Source organism: Hippoglossus hippoglossus, chromosome 19 (genome assembly GCF_009819705.1).
Source record: "Hippoglossus hippoglossus isolate fHipHip1 chromosome 19, fHipHip1.pri, whole genome shotgun sequence".
In the NCBI taxonomy this organism is placed as follows: Eukaryota; Metazoa; Chordata; class Actinopteri; order Pleuronectiformes; family Pleuronectidae; genus Hippoglossus; species Hippoglossus hippoglossus.
In genome coordinates, this window is record NC_047169.1 from 9,629,000 (window position 1) to 9,646,647 (window position 17,648).

Below are 17,648 nucleotides of genomic sequence, written 5' to 3' on the forward strand. Positions count from 1 at the left end.
TATCTAAAGAAAAGGGCTTCTTTGTCTTTAATCTAATAGTGAATTCATGTTTTATTCTTTGCCCCTCAATTCCCTCCCCTGTAGGTGGTGTACAAGAATAATGATGTACGGTTGGAGCTGTCTAGACTGGCTAAACAAGGAGACCCAAAGATGAAGGTATGCTCTTTCAACAGCCAGTAAAACATTATCCCCTTGTATCCCCATGTAGAACACAGACATCGTTTTGTATCTCAACCTCCCGTTAGGCACTGTGAAATTTATACTGTAGGGATTTTAAGTAAGTGGGATTATATTTTTCAGAGGTAGCCATGAGCTTTTTTCTTCTAGTCATTTAACAGCTGGAAGCAGCTGGCTTTATTTCAGTCCCAGACAACAAAAGGAATCATTTTGGTCTTGATATTCCCTGAACATGTGTATAACAATCCCTAGAAATACCCTTAATGTTTTTTTTGTTCCTCCAGGTGAGTGGGGTGGTGTCCTTTAAGTGCGAGAGTGTGGCCACGCTGGACCCCGTGACCTTTGACACTCCAGAGTCTTTTGTGGCGCTGAGTAAGTGGACAGCGAAGAAGGCGGGTTCCATCTCGTTCGACTTCAGAACCACAGAGCCCAACGGGTTGATGCTTTTCAGCCACGGCAAACCACGACATATGCAACGCAAGGACCCTCGCACACCCCCCACAATCAAGGTGGATATAAAATGTTTTATAATTTTTTAAATGCTTGATACTTGAAACACAATTAAGAGTAAACAGCCTACGTGTTGACTAGGGTTAACTAATCCACACAAACCTTAAATGACATTGCAAAATTACAACTTGCTACAATTAGTACTCTGCCAGCAATGAATGTCCCTGCTTTTTACAGATTAGTGACGCTAAAGTGTTTGCCGTACAGGTGGACTTCTTTGCCATCGAGATGCTAGATGGTCACCTGTACCTGCTGCTGGACATGGGCTCAGGAACCACCAAGACCAAGGCTATCGACAGGAAGGTCAACGACGGAGAGTGGTATCACGTGGACTTTCAGAGGGACGGACGCTCAGGTACGTTCACAGCCATCGACTCTGACGCTAACCCTGACAGCAGAGGTTGATAAGAAGGAGGCGGGAGGATAATGAGTAGGCAAGATAGTACGTCAACATTTGATAGTGAGCACCAGCCATTTGGCTGCCATCTGTCTGATGTCTCCATTTAATTTAAACTGGGGTTATTGAACTTGATTTTAAGGGTGCTGCATACCCCATTACACAAGAGAAAATAATCAATATACAGTAGCAGTGTTTCGTTTATTTTATATTGATATAATTATCATAACTCTGAGGCTATAATTAAAGCAATCATGGCTTGTTGCTTATCTGTCTGCTAGTTATGGGGCCACATTTGCCATAAACCCGTATTTCCTCCCACAAATACTGTCAAAAGACTTGTTGAACACTCTAAAAACAATTCTGTTTTGTAGTATTTCATGATTGTTAAATTTTTTTTTTTAATAGTTTGTCTATATTTTGTCCTCTTTGAAACACGAACTAAACAAAGTGAATCAAATGATTGAAAACATGTATACACAACAGGCAGGGTTTCAAATGTTTGTCAGCAAAATGTAGTTTTGTTTTGCTAACCCACAGTGGAGGATGCCTGTTTCGCAAGTGGGGGGGCTTTTTTGTTTACTGTAACTGTACTTATGTCTAAAAATACATGTTTTAATGATTTATTGGAGATAAAGTGTTCAACTCAGGACTTTGAAGTGCTAAGTGATGACTAAGGCCTGGGTGGTTTGGGATTTCCTTGGCTCCGGATTGTAGTGGTGAGGAGGAGTACAAAGAGAGGGGGAAGAGTGATGATGATGATGGTGACAATGATGGTGATAATGGTGGTGGTGGTGGTGGTGGTGATGACAGTGACTGTTAGAATTTTCACGTCTAAGGACACAATGATCACTAAAGTTCTTTTGATGTCTCTGGTTTCTCCACTCAGGAACAATCTCTGTGAACAGTGTAAGAACAGCGTACACAGCTCCAGGAGACAGTGAGATCCTGGACCTGGATGACACCCTGTACCTCGGAGGGCTACCTGAGGACCGAGCCGGACTCATCTTCCCTACAGAGGTTTGTGTTGATGTTTCTGTCAGATTTCCATTGTCTCACATTACAATACGTTGAATTACAATGCAGCAAATTAAGTATGTTTGTGTTTTGGATTGTTAGTCCCACAAAACGAGACTCGCTAGTCTAGTTCAGTCACAAACATTCACGTCAGGTTTTTTTCTCAAGATTATTTTTGGGCATTTTGCCTTTATTGGAAAGTTGACAGTCTGATTAGAGACAGGAACCAAGGGCAGAGAGAGGGTAAGAGATGCAGTGGTCCCATAGCCAAGAATTGAAGCGTGGATGTTGTGGTTATGTGGCATGTGCCTTTACCATCAGGTCACTGGATTGCCCCACGTCAAGGTTTTTGCAATTTTCATGCAGCAATCTACATTTTTGTTTGGTAGTGTGCCTCGACTCTTGTAAAGCTTCAGGACAAATCTGAGCTTGACACAGACAAGGCCTGTGCTCACAAACTCGTCCTGGCAGAGCCGGAGATAGATCACATTTGATTAACGTGAACACGTGTTGACAAACAAATCAAAATTCACATACGACTAACTGCTAATGCAGGAGGAGGCTGGGAGTGGAGGGTGTCAGATTTCCGACAGCAGGCAGCTGTGTAACAGTGAGCATGCAGAGCTTGGTTGTTTTTGCAAGCAGACTGAATATGTACCACATGTTTATATGGGCTGCCTTGTTAGAGAGAGGTCATAGCAAGAGGATGAATGACTGCTGTGCCTGTCTGAACTACAATGAGGCACCATTTTTTAAAACTGTCTTCATAGACCTAAACATTAATCAAAGAAAATGAGAAGATCTTTTCAAATCAAATTAATTAGAATCTAATTAGTTTAAATTTAATTAAAACGAGATTAGATATTTGTCTCACAATGTTGTGCTCTGTTGTCATTGAGACGTTGTTCAATTTCTCTTTGCTGTATCTCTATACACTACCAGCCACAATCAACCATTCACACATTTGAGCATCTATAAATTACTATAAATTCAGGGAAACTCTTCAACGCTGGTTAATTTCTTCCCAGGTGTGGACAGCTCTGTTGAACTATGGCTACGTGGGCTGCATCAGAGACCTGTTTGTGGACGGGCAGAGCAAAGACATCCGGCGGCTGGCCGAGGCCCAGAGGGCAGTCGGCGTGAAGCCCTCATGCTCGAGAGAACCGCCCAAGCAGTGCCTGTCCAACCCCTGCCAGCACAATGGCATCTGCAGGGAGGGCTGGAACCGCTACGTCTGCGACTGCTCCGGGACGGGCTACCTGGGACGCTCCTGTGAGAGAGGTAAGAATGTCGTGGTGGGAGGTTGGGAAAAGAAAGAGGACAAGCTTGAATAATGTTTAACATGAGGGCTGAGGCCACGGTTTCCCAAACGAGAAGAGTGAGCCGGCTAATTACGGTCACTGAACAGGAGCATCTTGTGAAAATGTCATAATATGCCAAGTTGCAAAATACAGTCATAATGACAGCTTTGTCATTTGCTTTTTGGCTTGAGAAGATTGAGTAATGCCAAAGGGATGAGTGGCAGAAGACAGATGGTGTGCAGTGGAAAGTCTAAAGTTTAGAGTCAGGAATAACTCTGAAAATAAATTATGATCATCAGTTATATTGGGTAATAAACATTTTATTCATTGTACCTTTAAGATATGCCTTATTTTTGCTTTAAAGGGCCCATCCTTACAGATTAACATTTGATAGTACTCTGCTAAAAATGTACAGTCATAAAGATTTATGGCAAATAAAAAATGTGACTAAACTATTAGTCAAATATCAAATCTTGCAGATTTAGTTTAGGGAGGATGTAGCCACCACTACACCTCTGGTGTTGGAGCGTAGGAAAGTGAAAATGAATGACAGGTAGATAGTGGGAAGAAATAAATTAGGTACAATGAAAAAAATGAGTCTGCTTGCTCAAGAACAAAAAGCAATAATATTGCAGGTGTTTTATCCGTGGTTGGATTTTTTCATTATTCAAAATTACACGTTCTCTGTGTGTAAGTGAGGGTAGTAAGATGGAGGAAAGGAGGAAAGGGAATAGAAGGGAGCAACAAAGATAGAAAGAGAGGAGGTGGGAGGATGCAGAGCTGGATGTTGGAAGACTGGGAATCGATGGGAGAGGAAGTGTGAAGAAAGCTGGGAGCAGGAGCTGTGACAGAGGCGGGTGGAGCCACTGGGCTGGAACCGCCGTGTGACAGCAGGTGAGGAGATGAGGAGGAATGGGAGACGGGAGTGGCAACCTGAGAGAGAGAGAGAGAGAGAGAGAGAGAGAGAGAGAGAGAGAGAGAGAGAGAGAGAGAGAGAGAGAGAGAGAGAGAGAGAGTTATGAGAAAGGGTATGAATTCGTGCCGAGAGAAAAATTGAAAGAGGGGGAAGATTGAGAGAGACTGATACAGGCCTGTTGAAAGAAGCGAGATGGAGTCAGACAAGGGGAAGAGAAGAAATGTTGTTTGTGCCACAACTGCTGATGCGTCTCAAGTGATGATTGTACTATCATCTAACAGGAGATATACACACACACACTTTCTGAAAGGTGTTGATACGAAGATGTTTTATTTCGGAGGACAAACATCCGCAGTGTATGTTTATCATAGCAATGTGCCCTCTCCCTCGCTTTCTCTTAGCTCCGTCTTCATCACTCTGTCTTTCTTCATCCCTCTCTCTGTGCATTGAGGGGTCACTAACTGGTGGTTCGGTGGATTAAAGGAAGCACAGATGGAGAAGCAGATGGAGAGAGTGATTGGCCGTGTTTACGCCTTCTACCTGCGGTTTCTCCCTCCCTTTTTTTCCTTCCTCACTCGCTCACTCTCTCCTTTGTTCCCACTCGCCACGCTCTGGCTCCAAGATTAATTTTTGTTTTGTAATGAGCCGCTACACACATAGCAACACATTCGCACACGTCCTGAGACATTTTCTGTTTTTCCGCGCCGTCCCTGCTTTCTCTATGGAAGTCCGTTGCTGTCAGGAAAAGGAAATAGATGACAACGGGTTCATCTTTAGGTTAAATTTCCAATTTCAAAAGAGCAGATTCAACAGCAATTTTTATTTTTCTAGTACAAGCTTGGAAAAGCCTACTTTATTGCCCCAAATAAAAAAAACAGGGAGTCAATTAAAAGCTGGGTCCCTGATAATGGCCGGGAGCGTGGTGGACTTGAACAAATAGGCTGGCCGGGGAAATAAACGAGTGGATAAACTCCTGGTGCCTGAGCAATAGAGCAAGTGGAGCAAATGCATCCCCATCATTTAGTTATTTGGAGCACGGTTGTGGTTTTGCTACCCCACTTTTATTGTCTGTTGGGAAAAAAAATCATCATCATAATCAGGTTTCTTATTTCAGCATCCTATATGAATGATCATTTTACTGTTTTCAGCAACTGACACACCGAGAGTTAGCTCAGTCCAGGACATCACTGATCGATCCGAGCGTCTGCAAAAGTCTGAATTTACAATTTCCCCAAAGTCAAATTAACAAAACAGTAATGTTCAGCGGTGGAAGGTGACTCATTTAAACTTGTGCAGGCGACTTTGTTGTAGTTACAGTTCTCGTCAGACTTGAGAATTATTTTTAAGTATGAGGATGCATCGCTCCATGTAATGATCTCTCCTCTCGCCCAGCTGCTCTGCTCTGTGCTTTCATTAGTATGATTATTTTCTCATTTTCTCATATGAGAGACGCAGGTTCACTCTGAGCCGCGGTTTCACAGAACAGTCTAGTCTTTGACCAAAAATGCTCTTCGTCAGTCTTGAGGAGAAAAAGTCCTCTTCTGAAGATTCCATGATTTGAAATGAAGAACATGTGAGAACAGCTACTGGTAGAACCTCTGTGAAAAACTGCTTTTTTTTTGCCACCAGATTTGATTAATCTAAACTGTTTGTCCTTTGTTGTATTTGTGAGTATTACAAATACCAACCCATTGTTTATCCAGGTTTAATTATCTAAAACATATTGCATTGTGTTGTGTTAAGAATAATGTACATTTCGATAACTTTAATTTAATTAATTCAACTATATAATCATGTCTCTACAACCCCACTATTGGTTGTATGTTCAAATGTCTTCCATCACTTAATAACAATATTAATAATCTTAAAGGATTTTAAATTTACAGTTCCCACTGTTTGTATAAGAAATCTCATTAATTGAGGAATGTCCAAAATAAAATGTTAAATACAATTTTCTGAGATAGGAAGTCAAAATTATTGGTTTTATTCAAAATTATGAAGTCAAATTCCTCCGATTATGACATAACAATATCGATGATACATCAAAAACTGCAACGTAACAAGTAGAAATTATGAAACAGTAAATAGTAACGCATCAATCATTTCCTATGTTAGCACACAGACTGACAGTGACTCAGAGTCAGGTGTCAACATATGGAAACATGCTATAATCATTCCCATAATCAGTGTCTGTCTGCCATCTAGAGATAGAGCCGTTTTTATCATGTTCACTCTGTGGATGGTAAATCCCTGGTAACGGCAACAGTTTGGTGATATTTTTCTTTCCAGCAAATCCCACATAACAACTTTAGTGTGAAGCCAAAACCTGATATATCTTTTTCTCCCCCCCCGCCCCTCTCTGCCACAGACCTCCATTGTTGTGAAAACTATTAAAAAACACATTGAGTGAGTCACACTGTTGCCTGGGCTGACAGGTTCCTTCATTACAATGAGCTCGTAGTTTATTTTGAGTCAATCCCACATACACTGTCCTGCTGCCATAAATACTCATTAGCGCGCAAAGTCCCCAACAAATGCTCTATCAGGTTGAGTAATGTTCGGTAAAAGTAACAGAGCTCGGCTGTTTTTTGGAAATACTGGGACCTTTTTTTATTTTTTTTCAAATGTAACTATATTTGCGTGACCCATTTTTTAAGATTTATGTCTTCGGGATAAAACAATGGGCTTGGGTATGAGAGCCACAGCCAGACTTTAGGAAGTGTTGAGAAATGATCTAACACATTGTTGGTCTCTGTCTTCATGCGATCAATAATATAGAATATCACTACTCTTATCCTTTAACTACTTACAGGCTTCCAATGATTCCAGTGTGTGTTACATTTCAGTCGATTTTGTATTTTTTGTCTTTTCTCGGCACAAAGGGCCTTCCGTACTTTCCTCCTATCTAAACCTCTACCCTCTAGTTGCTGGTGGTGAGTCAGGTGGCGTGGCGAGCAAAATTTAGTCAGCTGTCTGCCTTTTCCGAAATGTGTGCGAAGTGTGTTTAGGTGTGTGTGTGTGTGTGGCTGTTAGGTATGTTATCTGTGATATAACAGGCCAGCCACCTTCTTTTTTCCTCAAGTTAATGAGGGTTCATTTGCATTTTAGCCAAGAGCTTTTTCTCCCTTTCCCCCTCCTTTCTCTCTGTTTCGCTCTGTCCCTATTTTCTCTCCCCTTGCTCTCACTTTACTAAACCCTCCTCTGTTCACACTTAAATTCACTCACTTATTTTGACATGCACACACACACACACACACACACACACACACACACATATGCACACTATCTCTCTCTCCTCCCCTCCTTCTCAGCTCATCAGTATTCATGAGGCCTCACTCTCTTCCTGTTCTCTTGTTTTTGCCTTGGCTCCAAACGTCTCCCACGGAAACAGGGAGAGCGAAAGGTAGAGAAAGCAAAGGAGGAATGGAGTGGGGAGATATAAGATGGAGCAAGGAACGAAGGAGAGGGGGGAGATAAAGACGCGGGGACATGGAGTGAGTGTTTAGCTGTGTATGTAATTGGCCAATAAAAAACAGGGTCCTCAGAGGTAAACAGTTTAGCGGCCGGGGATTGGCCTCAGCAGGTAGCAGGGAGAGAAGATTATGAATATGTAAATGAGTATGCAAAAGACATTAAAGCGGGATCACCTGAGCTTGTTACATTATGACTCCAGGGTCTGAGATGTCAGCGACAGTGGCTAACACACTCACCGCCATGCATTCTGATTTAACCGGATAATAGGGCCAGCCAACCAGCTGCAGCTATTTTTACATCCTCTTTTGTAAGGCGGAGGGAGTGATGATGAATTAACGGTGGAAAGTGATGGGATGAATTTGTTGGAAGCAGGTTTTGAGCTTCAACATGACATGGCGGGGGAATAAGGGAGCGTAGCCGCGCTGCAACGTACTCCATCATGTATAAATTTGGTTCACTCAACGTCAAATCGCCTTTGTCTTCTCCCTCCTCATGTGTTTTCTCCTTGCCAATCATCTTCTGTCTCTTTTTCTCTCTTTCTACCCACCTCACTCGCCCCCAAACGTCATCTCTATCTTTCTCCGCTTGTCTTTCACTTCTTCCCCTTCCCCCTCTATCACTCACTCCTGTCCATCTCTGTTCATCTCTGTACAGATGCAACTATCCTGTCCTACGACGGCAGCAAGTTTATGAAGGTGCAGTTGCCCGTGGCGATGCATACTGAGGCGGAGGACGTCTCGCTACGCTTTCGCTCCCAGCGGGCGTATGGCGTTCTCATGGCAACTACATCCCGTAACTCTGCAGACACCCTTCGTCTGGAGATGGATGGGGGCCGTGTCCGACTCACTGTCAACCTAGGTACACACATGCACACAAACATGTAGATTCTCCAACACTATTTTAATTATATGTCAAGGGAATGCAGCTGACACTGGCCTCTCGGCTATTTATTTCAGTGGAATGCTATAAAACGTTGATGAATAATGTGTTGTCCCTGGAAAATAAACTTTTCCTAATAATTCCTCTTGATAATTCTGCTGCACTGTTTCATACTCAATATATTCAAAACATGGCTTTCACAGGCTTTGGTTGACAACTTTTAGTATTTGAATTGACTTTGTAGTGTATGTATTCAGAAGGTTAGTGTTGTTGTTTTTGTGTTGAACAGAGGGTTTAAGCCTCAAGCTGCATTCTCTGCTCACTCCCAGTGGACCTGTGCATCCCTAACACCTCCAACAATCAACACAAAGACTCACAAACTGTACAAATACACGCAATTAGTATACACACATAACTGCAGGAAAAAGCACTATCCTTCTATGTTTTGTACATTTCCTCTTCTCAGTAAAACATTTTTTTTTCCAGTTTTCACAGTCACACTTTAATGTAAAGTTACATACACTCACATGCTAATACACACATAGACTTACAGAGGGGTGCATGTGTTGGTCTCTGGTTGTCTGCAGCCACGTCTTTTCTGTGGTTGACGCCACACGACACACCAAGTCATCATGGGTCAAATAGTAATATTAATGATGATAATGATATCAATAGAGGGGCTGAATCTTCCAACAATTTGTGGAGATTTCTGCTCTGGATGGGCGACAAAAACTATGGGATGTGTTGGATGTCATCAGACAAACTGACACACACGACCCATCTCAGTCTTCTGGTGCTTTTTCATTGGGGACTGAAACTGTCGCTCAGGCCAGAGCAGCCAGTGAGCACACCGCTCATGCTGGGGACACACCGCTCTCCTTGACACACGTCACTGGTCGATGTGGAGATCTGCCAAACCGTCCCTTGTACGATTTTGCTCTTTATTGGCTTAAAATCCAAATCACAGAAATTCACACTGATGTAAGAAAATACACCGTCCGACTTGAGGTCCTGTGACAAAGGAGAGTGTGTGTTTTCTCAGCAGTGTGTGTGCGTGTGCATGTTTGTTTATATGAGTGCAGGGTGTGTCGTTGTGTGCGTCCCCAGGGCGTGGAGAATATGTGTATGTGTGCAGCATTAACCCTCTGCTCTGCTCTCCCTCCAGACTGTATCAGGATAAACTGTACAGCCAGTAAGTGATCCTCCATCTCACCTAACCCTTCCCCTAGCCTCCTCCTCCTCAGTGTGTGTGTGTGTGTGTGTGTCTGTGTGTGTGTGTGTGTGTGTGTGTGTGTGTGTCTGTGTGTCTGTCTGTGTGTGTTTCTGTATTTACCTGTTTCTGACTATTTTTCACTCTCTCTGTCTTGTCAATTCATCTGATCTCATTCAACATATCTTTGTACCATGTTTCTGTGTGCATATATGTGTGTGTGTGTGTGTGTGTATGAGTGTGTGTTCGACAGGGGGAGGTGCGTGTTTAGAGTCTACTTGTTTAGCTGCACCACAGGAGCGGTGTGATTTTTGCTGAGGGCCAGGGTTTTCCACGTCGGCCATTTTAGCAAAGAAGGATAGACGGAAGAGAGGATGGTGGGGGTGGACGGAAAAAAAAGACAGAGAAAAAGAAGAAGGGAAATGAGATAAACCTGAGTATGAGGTCTTCATGCAAATTAGGTTTGTTGAGAAGCCTGAGCTGAGGAGGTGGAGAGGTAGTAGCTGGTGGATGAATGCAACACGGACCTGCAGGCTAATTACTTCTCCTTCATGCTGGAGACAAAAGACACATTATCCCTCTGTTTTTATCTGCCGCACCTTCTTTTCAATGTCTGTCTGTTCGCTTTCTTTGTTTGCTTGTTGTTTTTCTCTAAATTGTACATGGGGGTACATTTGGTGTGTTTAGTGTGTGCCTGTGTGTGTGAGTAAGTGATTGAGTGAGTTAAAAGATTTGCATTATGTGTTCTGTTCGTTGCCAATCTGTGTGTGTGTGTGTTTTCCTGAGTGTGTGTGTGTTTCTGTTCATGCTGCTGTATGACGAGCTGAATCCCTGATGAAGTTTAATTCCCTCACGTGGAGTTTCTCTCTGTCACGACCACTGAGAAAGCAAGAGAGTGAGCGAGCAGGAGAGAGAGAGATATGCTATGTGACGGCAAAGAGGTGGTGAAATGGATGACTGCAGTTGCCATAGAAACCTTACTAGCCACACAGCGCCGTTGCTATCCCGCATGGTTGTTGGCCAATTTTAGACCAGTTGTCTCAATGAGCATTTCAGTAGGCAGCCACTTTTCTGGCACACCGTGTGCATACAATAAATTATACATCTGATATTCAAGGGAGAGGAAAAAAATTTACTGAAATAGTCCACTCAGCAGTCAAATAAAAGCCTCAGCATGGGAGAGATTTGAGGCTTATCCAGCATAAAAGCCATTTGTTATTTGGAGCTAATGAAATTTGAAATGCTTTTTGTCGTTTTGTTTTCATTATCCTGCTTTTATGATCTCCAGTAGTTTATGTCCTTTGATTTGAATTGTATTTCCTTTGCAACAAACGGTCTTGCCTTTCCCTTTGTCTCAGCACCGAGCTGTGTTGTCTGCTGACCGCAAGCAGCTCAGCACTAAACCTTAGTGCTGCTGACGGCACCTTTAGCATTGACCTAAAATAGCTGTGTGCATGTGTGTGTGCCTCTCCCTGTTCCCAGGTTGAAACAGATCACTGCCTCACTCTCACATCAGGCTGCCCATTCTTTGAATATTCGGCTACATATGCAAAAATACACACACACACACACATGCACATACACTCATAAGCTCACACATATGTACACATATTCTCTCCTTCACTCAGTGCTAGGCAGTGATCCATGGTAACAGGATGAGATGCTCATGCCCAGAGCACAGCTGAGTCTCCTCAGGGGAACCCTGTGTCCTCTCTGAATGCACAACACACTATTTTAGCTTTGAAAACACACATGCACACATGCATTTCACGCTGCCATATCCATTTTGATAGATTTTTCATGACTAATTATGTTTGCGTGTCTGTCTGCCCGTGTGTCTCCCTCTTTATCTACCACTCTACCTGTGTGTATGTGCGTGTGAGTGTGAGTGCGAGTGTGCGTGTGTGTGCTGCTTGCGTGCCTCCATGAGTAATATAGGCATGCTTGACATTTTCTGCAGCAGAAACTGTTTCGGGTCAGTTTACTTTTCACCTCCCCCGCCATTACCTCCTATAGGTCACTGTAAGCAGACTCACTCACACTCTTTAAACCAACAAGGCTTGGAGGAGGAAGGGGAATGTGTGTGTGCGCTTGTGGGTGACTGTGTGTGTTGGAGAGCAGTGGGTGTTGTGCTCGAGGTTGGTGGGGTGCTTGTCGAGAGTCGGAGAAAGGAGACACGGTGGTTTTGGGAACAGTCAGTCTGTCAAATGTGTGCAGTCACCTATGTGAAGATATGAGCTGGTAGATGGGCAGAGAGAGAGAGAGACATCATGAGAGGACAGCTCAGCCTTTTTTCATTCTGCTGCACATCAGCACCTTGGAGAGCTCTCTGGTGTTCCTCTTTGTGTCTAGTGCCACCATGAGGCTCTTTGCAGTACTGCGCCCTTGTAGAAAGTAAAGTGATGCACGTAGGCTGGGGGCCGGAGGATTGTGGGGCAGTTTGACAGTCAAGAGGTTGCAAATCTGGCATCTGTGTGCTTGTGGGTAGGAGGTGGTCATCATGGCGGTGTTATCTGTCCACAGATGGATTAGCTCAGCATGGGCCTGTTGTGACTCCATGTTAGGCACCCGTGGCATCCACATATTTAAATCTGTCTGTCTGTCTGTGTCTCATCATTTGTATCGCTGGCCTATCTGCAAACAGACCTGTCTGTGTATCTATCGAGAGAGTGTTGACATGTAGGTGTTTGTCTCCCCCCGGATATGTATGGTTCCTCCTTCCCTTTAATCCTATTTCCCTCCATTTCCTCACTTCCTGTCCTTGAATTTGAATTCCGCTTGCCTGGTTCTCTGCTTCTCCTCCTTCTTCTCGTCTTCTCTTTCTATCTCTGTCTCTCTGCATCTCTATCTCTTCTCTCTCTCTATCTCTCTCCACCTCTCTGTGCATATGTTAATGGTGCTCTGGGCTATGTGTAGGTAAAGGCCCAGAGACCATCTTTGCGGGGTCGGGCCTCAATGATAATGAGTGGCACACGGTGAGGGTAGTCCGGCGTGGCAAGAGCCTCAAACTCACCGTAGATGACCTGCAGCCTGTTGAAGGTAATCACAGCAGCTTAACTTAAAGCTTCTCACCATAAATGACTCTCTACACTCTTTGTAGGTTTTAGCTTTAATTCTGTGTGTTGTTTTATATGAGAAAGTACTGTGACACAAAAATTAAGAGTTTTATTTCTTTTTTAGAGAACATCTGTACGTGTGTAAGTGAAAATAATCATTCGGAATTGTGATAGCTCCAGTATTTACATTAGTAATTGTATTAGTGTGTGTTGCATCTGTTAGAATTAGTCTGTCACTGTTAGTTATAGTGTTGAAATAAGAATTAGGATTAGTATTAGTTTTGCTATTGAACAGTTCCAATTGAAACCCAACTTTCCGTAGTACCTCACCTTTGAAGTTTACCCCCGCAACCAGGTCAGATGGCGGGCGACCACACCCAGCTGGAGTTCCACAATGTGGAGACGGGCATTGTGACAGAGAAGCGCTTCATACCCGCCGTGCCCTCCAATTTCATCGGCCACCTTCAGGGCCTGACGCTGAACGGCATGCCCTACATCGACCTGTGCAAGAACGGCGACATCGACTACTGTGAGCTCAATGCCGTTATCGGCTACAAGAGCATCGTGGCCGACCCCGTCACCTTCCGCTCGCGCTCCAGCTTCGTCACGCTGCCCACGCTGCAGGCCTACTACTCTATGCATCTCTTCATGCAGTTCAAGACCACGTCGCCCGACGGCCTTGTTCTTTTCAACAGAGGAGATGGCACTGACTTCATAGTGATAGAGCTGGTTAAAGGGTGAGCTGAACAGTGCAGTGTGCAGTGTTTCCATCACATGAGTCAGTGCAATGTCTCCACTTCATCTATAAAAACAATAAAATGAACAATTAATGAATAAAAGGCCAAATTATTTTTAACAATATTTATAATAATAATAAATATTTTTTATTGAAGTTTATAGTCAACATTCCCCCTGATTAACAAAATTATGAGACTGAAATATCAGATATGAAACATGCACAGCTTTTTTTCTATTCTTACAATTATGCTTTTGAAAAACGGATGATAACGCCCTGAAGTGTATGACCCTGTGTTTCTCTTCATCATGAATGTGATTAATTTGCCTTTTCTCTTTACCTTGTTTACTCTCTAGCTACCTACATTACATTTCTGACCTGGGCAATGGGGCACACCTGATTAAGGGCAACTCCAACAGTCCTCTAAATGACAACCACTGGCACAACGTGCACATATCCCGAGACACTAACAATCTCCACACGGTCAAGATTGACACAAAGGTCACCACGCAGGCCACCATGGGTGCCAAGAACCTCGACCTAAAGGGTATGCACAAAAACACAAGCAGTGACCTCAATCAAGGTAGCTTATGTGATAGGTTGGGATACACATAGTTGATAATACATTCTTCTCTCAGTATACACTTACTGTAAACTGCTCTATAGGCAGCTGTATGGACTGATTAGGAAGGAAAGGTTGACATATTTGAATATTTGTTGTATTAACAAGAAAACACTGTTATTACAGCTCTCATGTCTGTACGATGAATGCAAAGCTACCAACACCTCTACAGCCCACAAATTAACGAATTCTTTCTTGTTTGTTTAATCTGTAAAAAAACATGAAGTTAAATTTAAGAAATGCTGTGTTTGGAGGGGGTATTTCTTGGTTAGTGAGCTTTAGAGATGCTGGTAGGTGGATTTTGTTACATGTATATGGGGCCAAGTAAGCTGTATTTTCCTGGCTGTGAGGTCATTATTTTGTAGTGCTGTCATTTTTATACCCTATATAGTGGACTCATTAAATCTCACAATGCATCGTGAAGAGTAGCGAACAACAACACTGCTCTCTGAATGAAAGAAAAATAACCGAAAAATGAGAGCAGAGAGAGAACCGTATGATATAAAAACATCTGAAATAAAAGGAATCAATTAAAAGCCTTCGATGTGACTGAATAGACGCAGCAGCAAGCAAAATAGCCTTGAATAAAAAAGAACTGAAAGTTGTAGCAGGCAGTAAATATTTTTTCCATTTATTCATCTAGTAAAATATGCTCAGTATATGAGAGTACCAACCATTGACTAATGGTACCGACTGATATTGATGCGGCATCTTTTAATTGTGCGACAACGATTTATCGATGCAGAAATAATGCCCCTAGTGGTGTCTTAAGGTTTTTTTCCCCCGTTTCCAGTCTAAGATAACTGTATAAATATTTTGTGCACAAATATGAGTCTATTGACTATTCCTTAAATCAAATGGTCAGTCTAAACATGAATGGACAATAGAATCATTTGTAATTTATGAAGCAAAAATGCATAATTTTCACTGGTTCTCACTTTAAAAATGAAACTATTCATCGTTTCTCAGTTTTATATACGCAACTTGTATTTAGATGAGTTTTGAGCTTGAAGACATTATGCAGACTTTTCCACTCTTTTTCAACCCTTAGAATTGTCTTACTGATGCTGACGGCTGAAAGTAAAGCATTATGATTGGTTAACGAGGCTGCCATACATTGTGATGCTCCTCCACAGGTGACCTGTACATTGGGGGCGTCTCCAAAGAAATGTACCGGGAATTGCCCAAGCTGGTCCACTCCCGTGAGGGTTTCCAGGGTTGCCTGGCAACAGTTGATCTGAACGGCCGGCTCCCTGACCTTTTGGCTGATGCCTTAGCAACCATGGGACAAGTGGAGAGAGGCTGTGAAGGTGAGGTGCAAACACACAAACCAACACACCAGTAGTTGTGTCCAGGTCCCACCTCCTTTATTGCTTTTTTCTTTCTTTCACTTTTCATTGAACTCATTTGCGCTCTGTTATCAAGATAACCCACTAACCCAGCTCTTGCTCTGTTAAATGTAAATTTGACTCTTTCTTTTCATCTCCTCCTCTCTGTTCCTGCACATTGAACTTTCTCTCTCTGCTCCACTCTTTCAGCAGTTCACAAACATCTGTGTGCATTGACTAACCATCTAACTTAATTTGCTTGTTTGCTTTTTTGTTTGGCTGACAAAAGTTACATTGATGAAAGCTGACTTGCAAGGTATATTGCTTTGTGTGAGCATGTGAGACGTGTGTGTGTGTACGGGTGGGAAAATGTGTGTGTGTGTGTGCGCGTGTGTATGTGTGTGTGTGCGATTGGGTGGGTGGGTGGTTGCGTGCGTGCGTTGATACTACCCAGTGGTGTCCAGTGTTGTGTGGATCCAAGTGATCCAGAGTCAAAGGTCAGAGGTGACCTGTCCTCTCCTAGTGATTTCATCACAGTAGTAACATCACCACCGCTTGACTTGAGTTGACCACAGCTCCACTACCCGGGTTGCCTAGCAGCATGCTGTCTAACCCTCTCCTACTGACTCCGCACCTAAACTTCAATACTCTTATTTGTGAATCATTTCACACCCTCCCCTCCGTGCCTCGTGTTAGAAGTGCAGTGAAGGAGATCTAAGTTAAGAGCTTTGACATTCTCGCCCCTTGTGTTTTTGGCACGAGGCAGGGAGAGAACAGTGACGGACGTCGGAAGAAAGAGTATTGAGATGAAGGCCTTTAAACATAACTGCCCTCTTATGTTTAACTCCTCCTCCTGTCCTCGCCCCACTCATCTAGCCTCACCACATGCATGCTTTAAACATTTAGCTCTTTTCACCTAGTAACACAGTTTAGTTTTAGTCAATCCAGTAGTATCCTCCTGTAAATGTAAGAATGGGAGCCTATCCACATTGTCCTCTAGTCTCACATTAATTTCTACTAATGCTACTAATCAAAACGCTATTGCAGTACTACAGCCATTTCGAACTGCAAAAATAACCATACTGTACTGTCAAACTATTGTGAACACACTGGGCTCCTGACAAACCAAAGAAAGTATGTGTGTTCATCTTCTCCTAACTTGTGCACCCTCCAACCCCACCACGTCTCTCACTGCAGGTCCCAGCACTACCTGTCAGGAAGACTCTTGCTCAAATCAGGGAGTTTGTTTGCAGCAGTGGGAGGGCTTCTCCTGTGACTGCAGCATGACTTCGTATGCCGGGCCACTATGCAATGATGGTGAGTCCTTGATTTTCTTCAGTTTTCAGTCTCACACCAGGGTGGATAACAGGTCATAGGAGCTTTTCATGGTGTAGACAGCTGAAAGTACAAGATGTGCATTTTCATGTGTAACGGTTCACATCTTTGTAGATGTTATGTGCACAATTTGTTTTGCCCTACACACTCTGTCAAACCCTTAACGTCTTGAACTTATAAAACACACATAATCTGACTTTAACCCTGGTGTAGAAGTAAAGGTCTAAAACTGCTGCAGTTTGATGATTTGAATTGAAGCATTTTCTTGTGCATTTTATCAGAGCCACCACGTGAGGGCACTGTCAACTGTTGATTCTCAAGTGGCAAAGAAAAAATACTACAGTACCTGTTCAATGTCTAGTTTGTGTTTTCTCATCTCGTCTCTCTTTTTTTTGCAATGTTTAATAATTTAATCTTCCTGCTTTAGACTCTAAATACTCCTCAGCAGCCACACAAGCGAGATACATAATATAGGCACCCAATGAGTCAAATAATTGTATGAGTTGTTATTTGTATGAGTCAATTATTGCAGCCTACGTTAATGTTGAGAAGCACTTTGGGAAATACAGATTTTTTTTCCGTAGGAGGAATGAGCAGAATGCGGAGGACCAGTCATCTCTGACATTTTAGAGTTTTTATGATTATTTTTCAATATGCCCCTTGTGTATTCAGCATTTAGAAAAAAATGGA

General features: G+C 42.9%; 1 protein-coding gene across 1 annotated transcript in view; it reads left to right on the plus strand.

Annotated features, from left to right (window-relative positions):
• The window catches only part of LOC117753440 (neurexin-1a), a 34,584-nt gene that overhangs the window by 5,682 nt on the left and 11,254 nt on the right, over positions 1-17,648 (plus strand). Inside the window, exons 4-15 of the mRNA XM_034571520.1 lie at positions 85-156; positions 462-686; positions 865-1,042; positions 1,974-2,104; positions 3,130-3,382; positions 8,447-8,650; positions 9,837-9,863; positions 12,798-12,920; positions 13,293-13,674; positions 14,030-14,220; positions 15,432-15,605; positions 16,821-16,940. Of these exons, the coding sequence (XP_034427411.1) occupies positions 85-156; positions 462-686; positions 865-1,042; positions 1,974-2,104; positions 3,130-3,382; positions 8,447-8,650; positions 9,837-9,863; positions 12,798-12,920; positions 13,293-13,674; positions 14,030-14,220; positions 15,432-15,605; positions 16,821-16,940 (2,080 nt within the window). The remainder of the gene's footprint in view (positions 1-84; positions 157-461; positions 687-864; positions 1,043-1,973; positions 2,105-3,129; positions 3,383-8,446; positions 8,651-9,836; positions 9,864-12,797; positions 12,921-13,292; positions 13,675-14,029; positions 14,221-15,431; positions 15,606-16,820; positions 16,941-17,648) is intronic.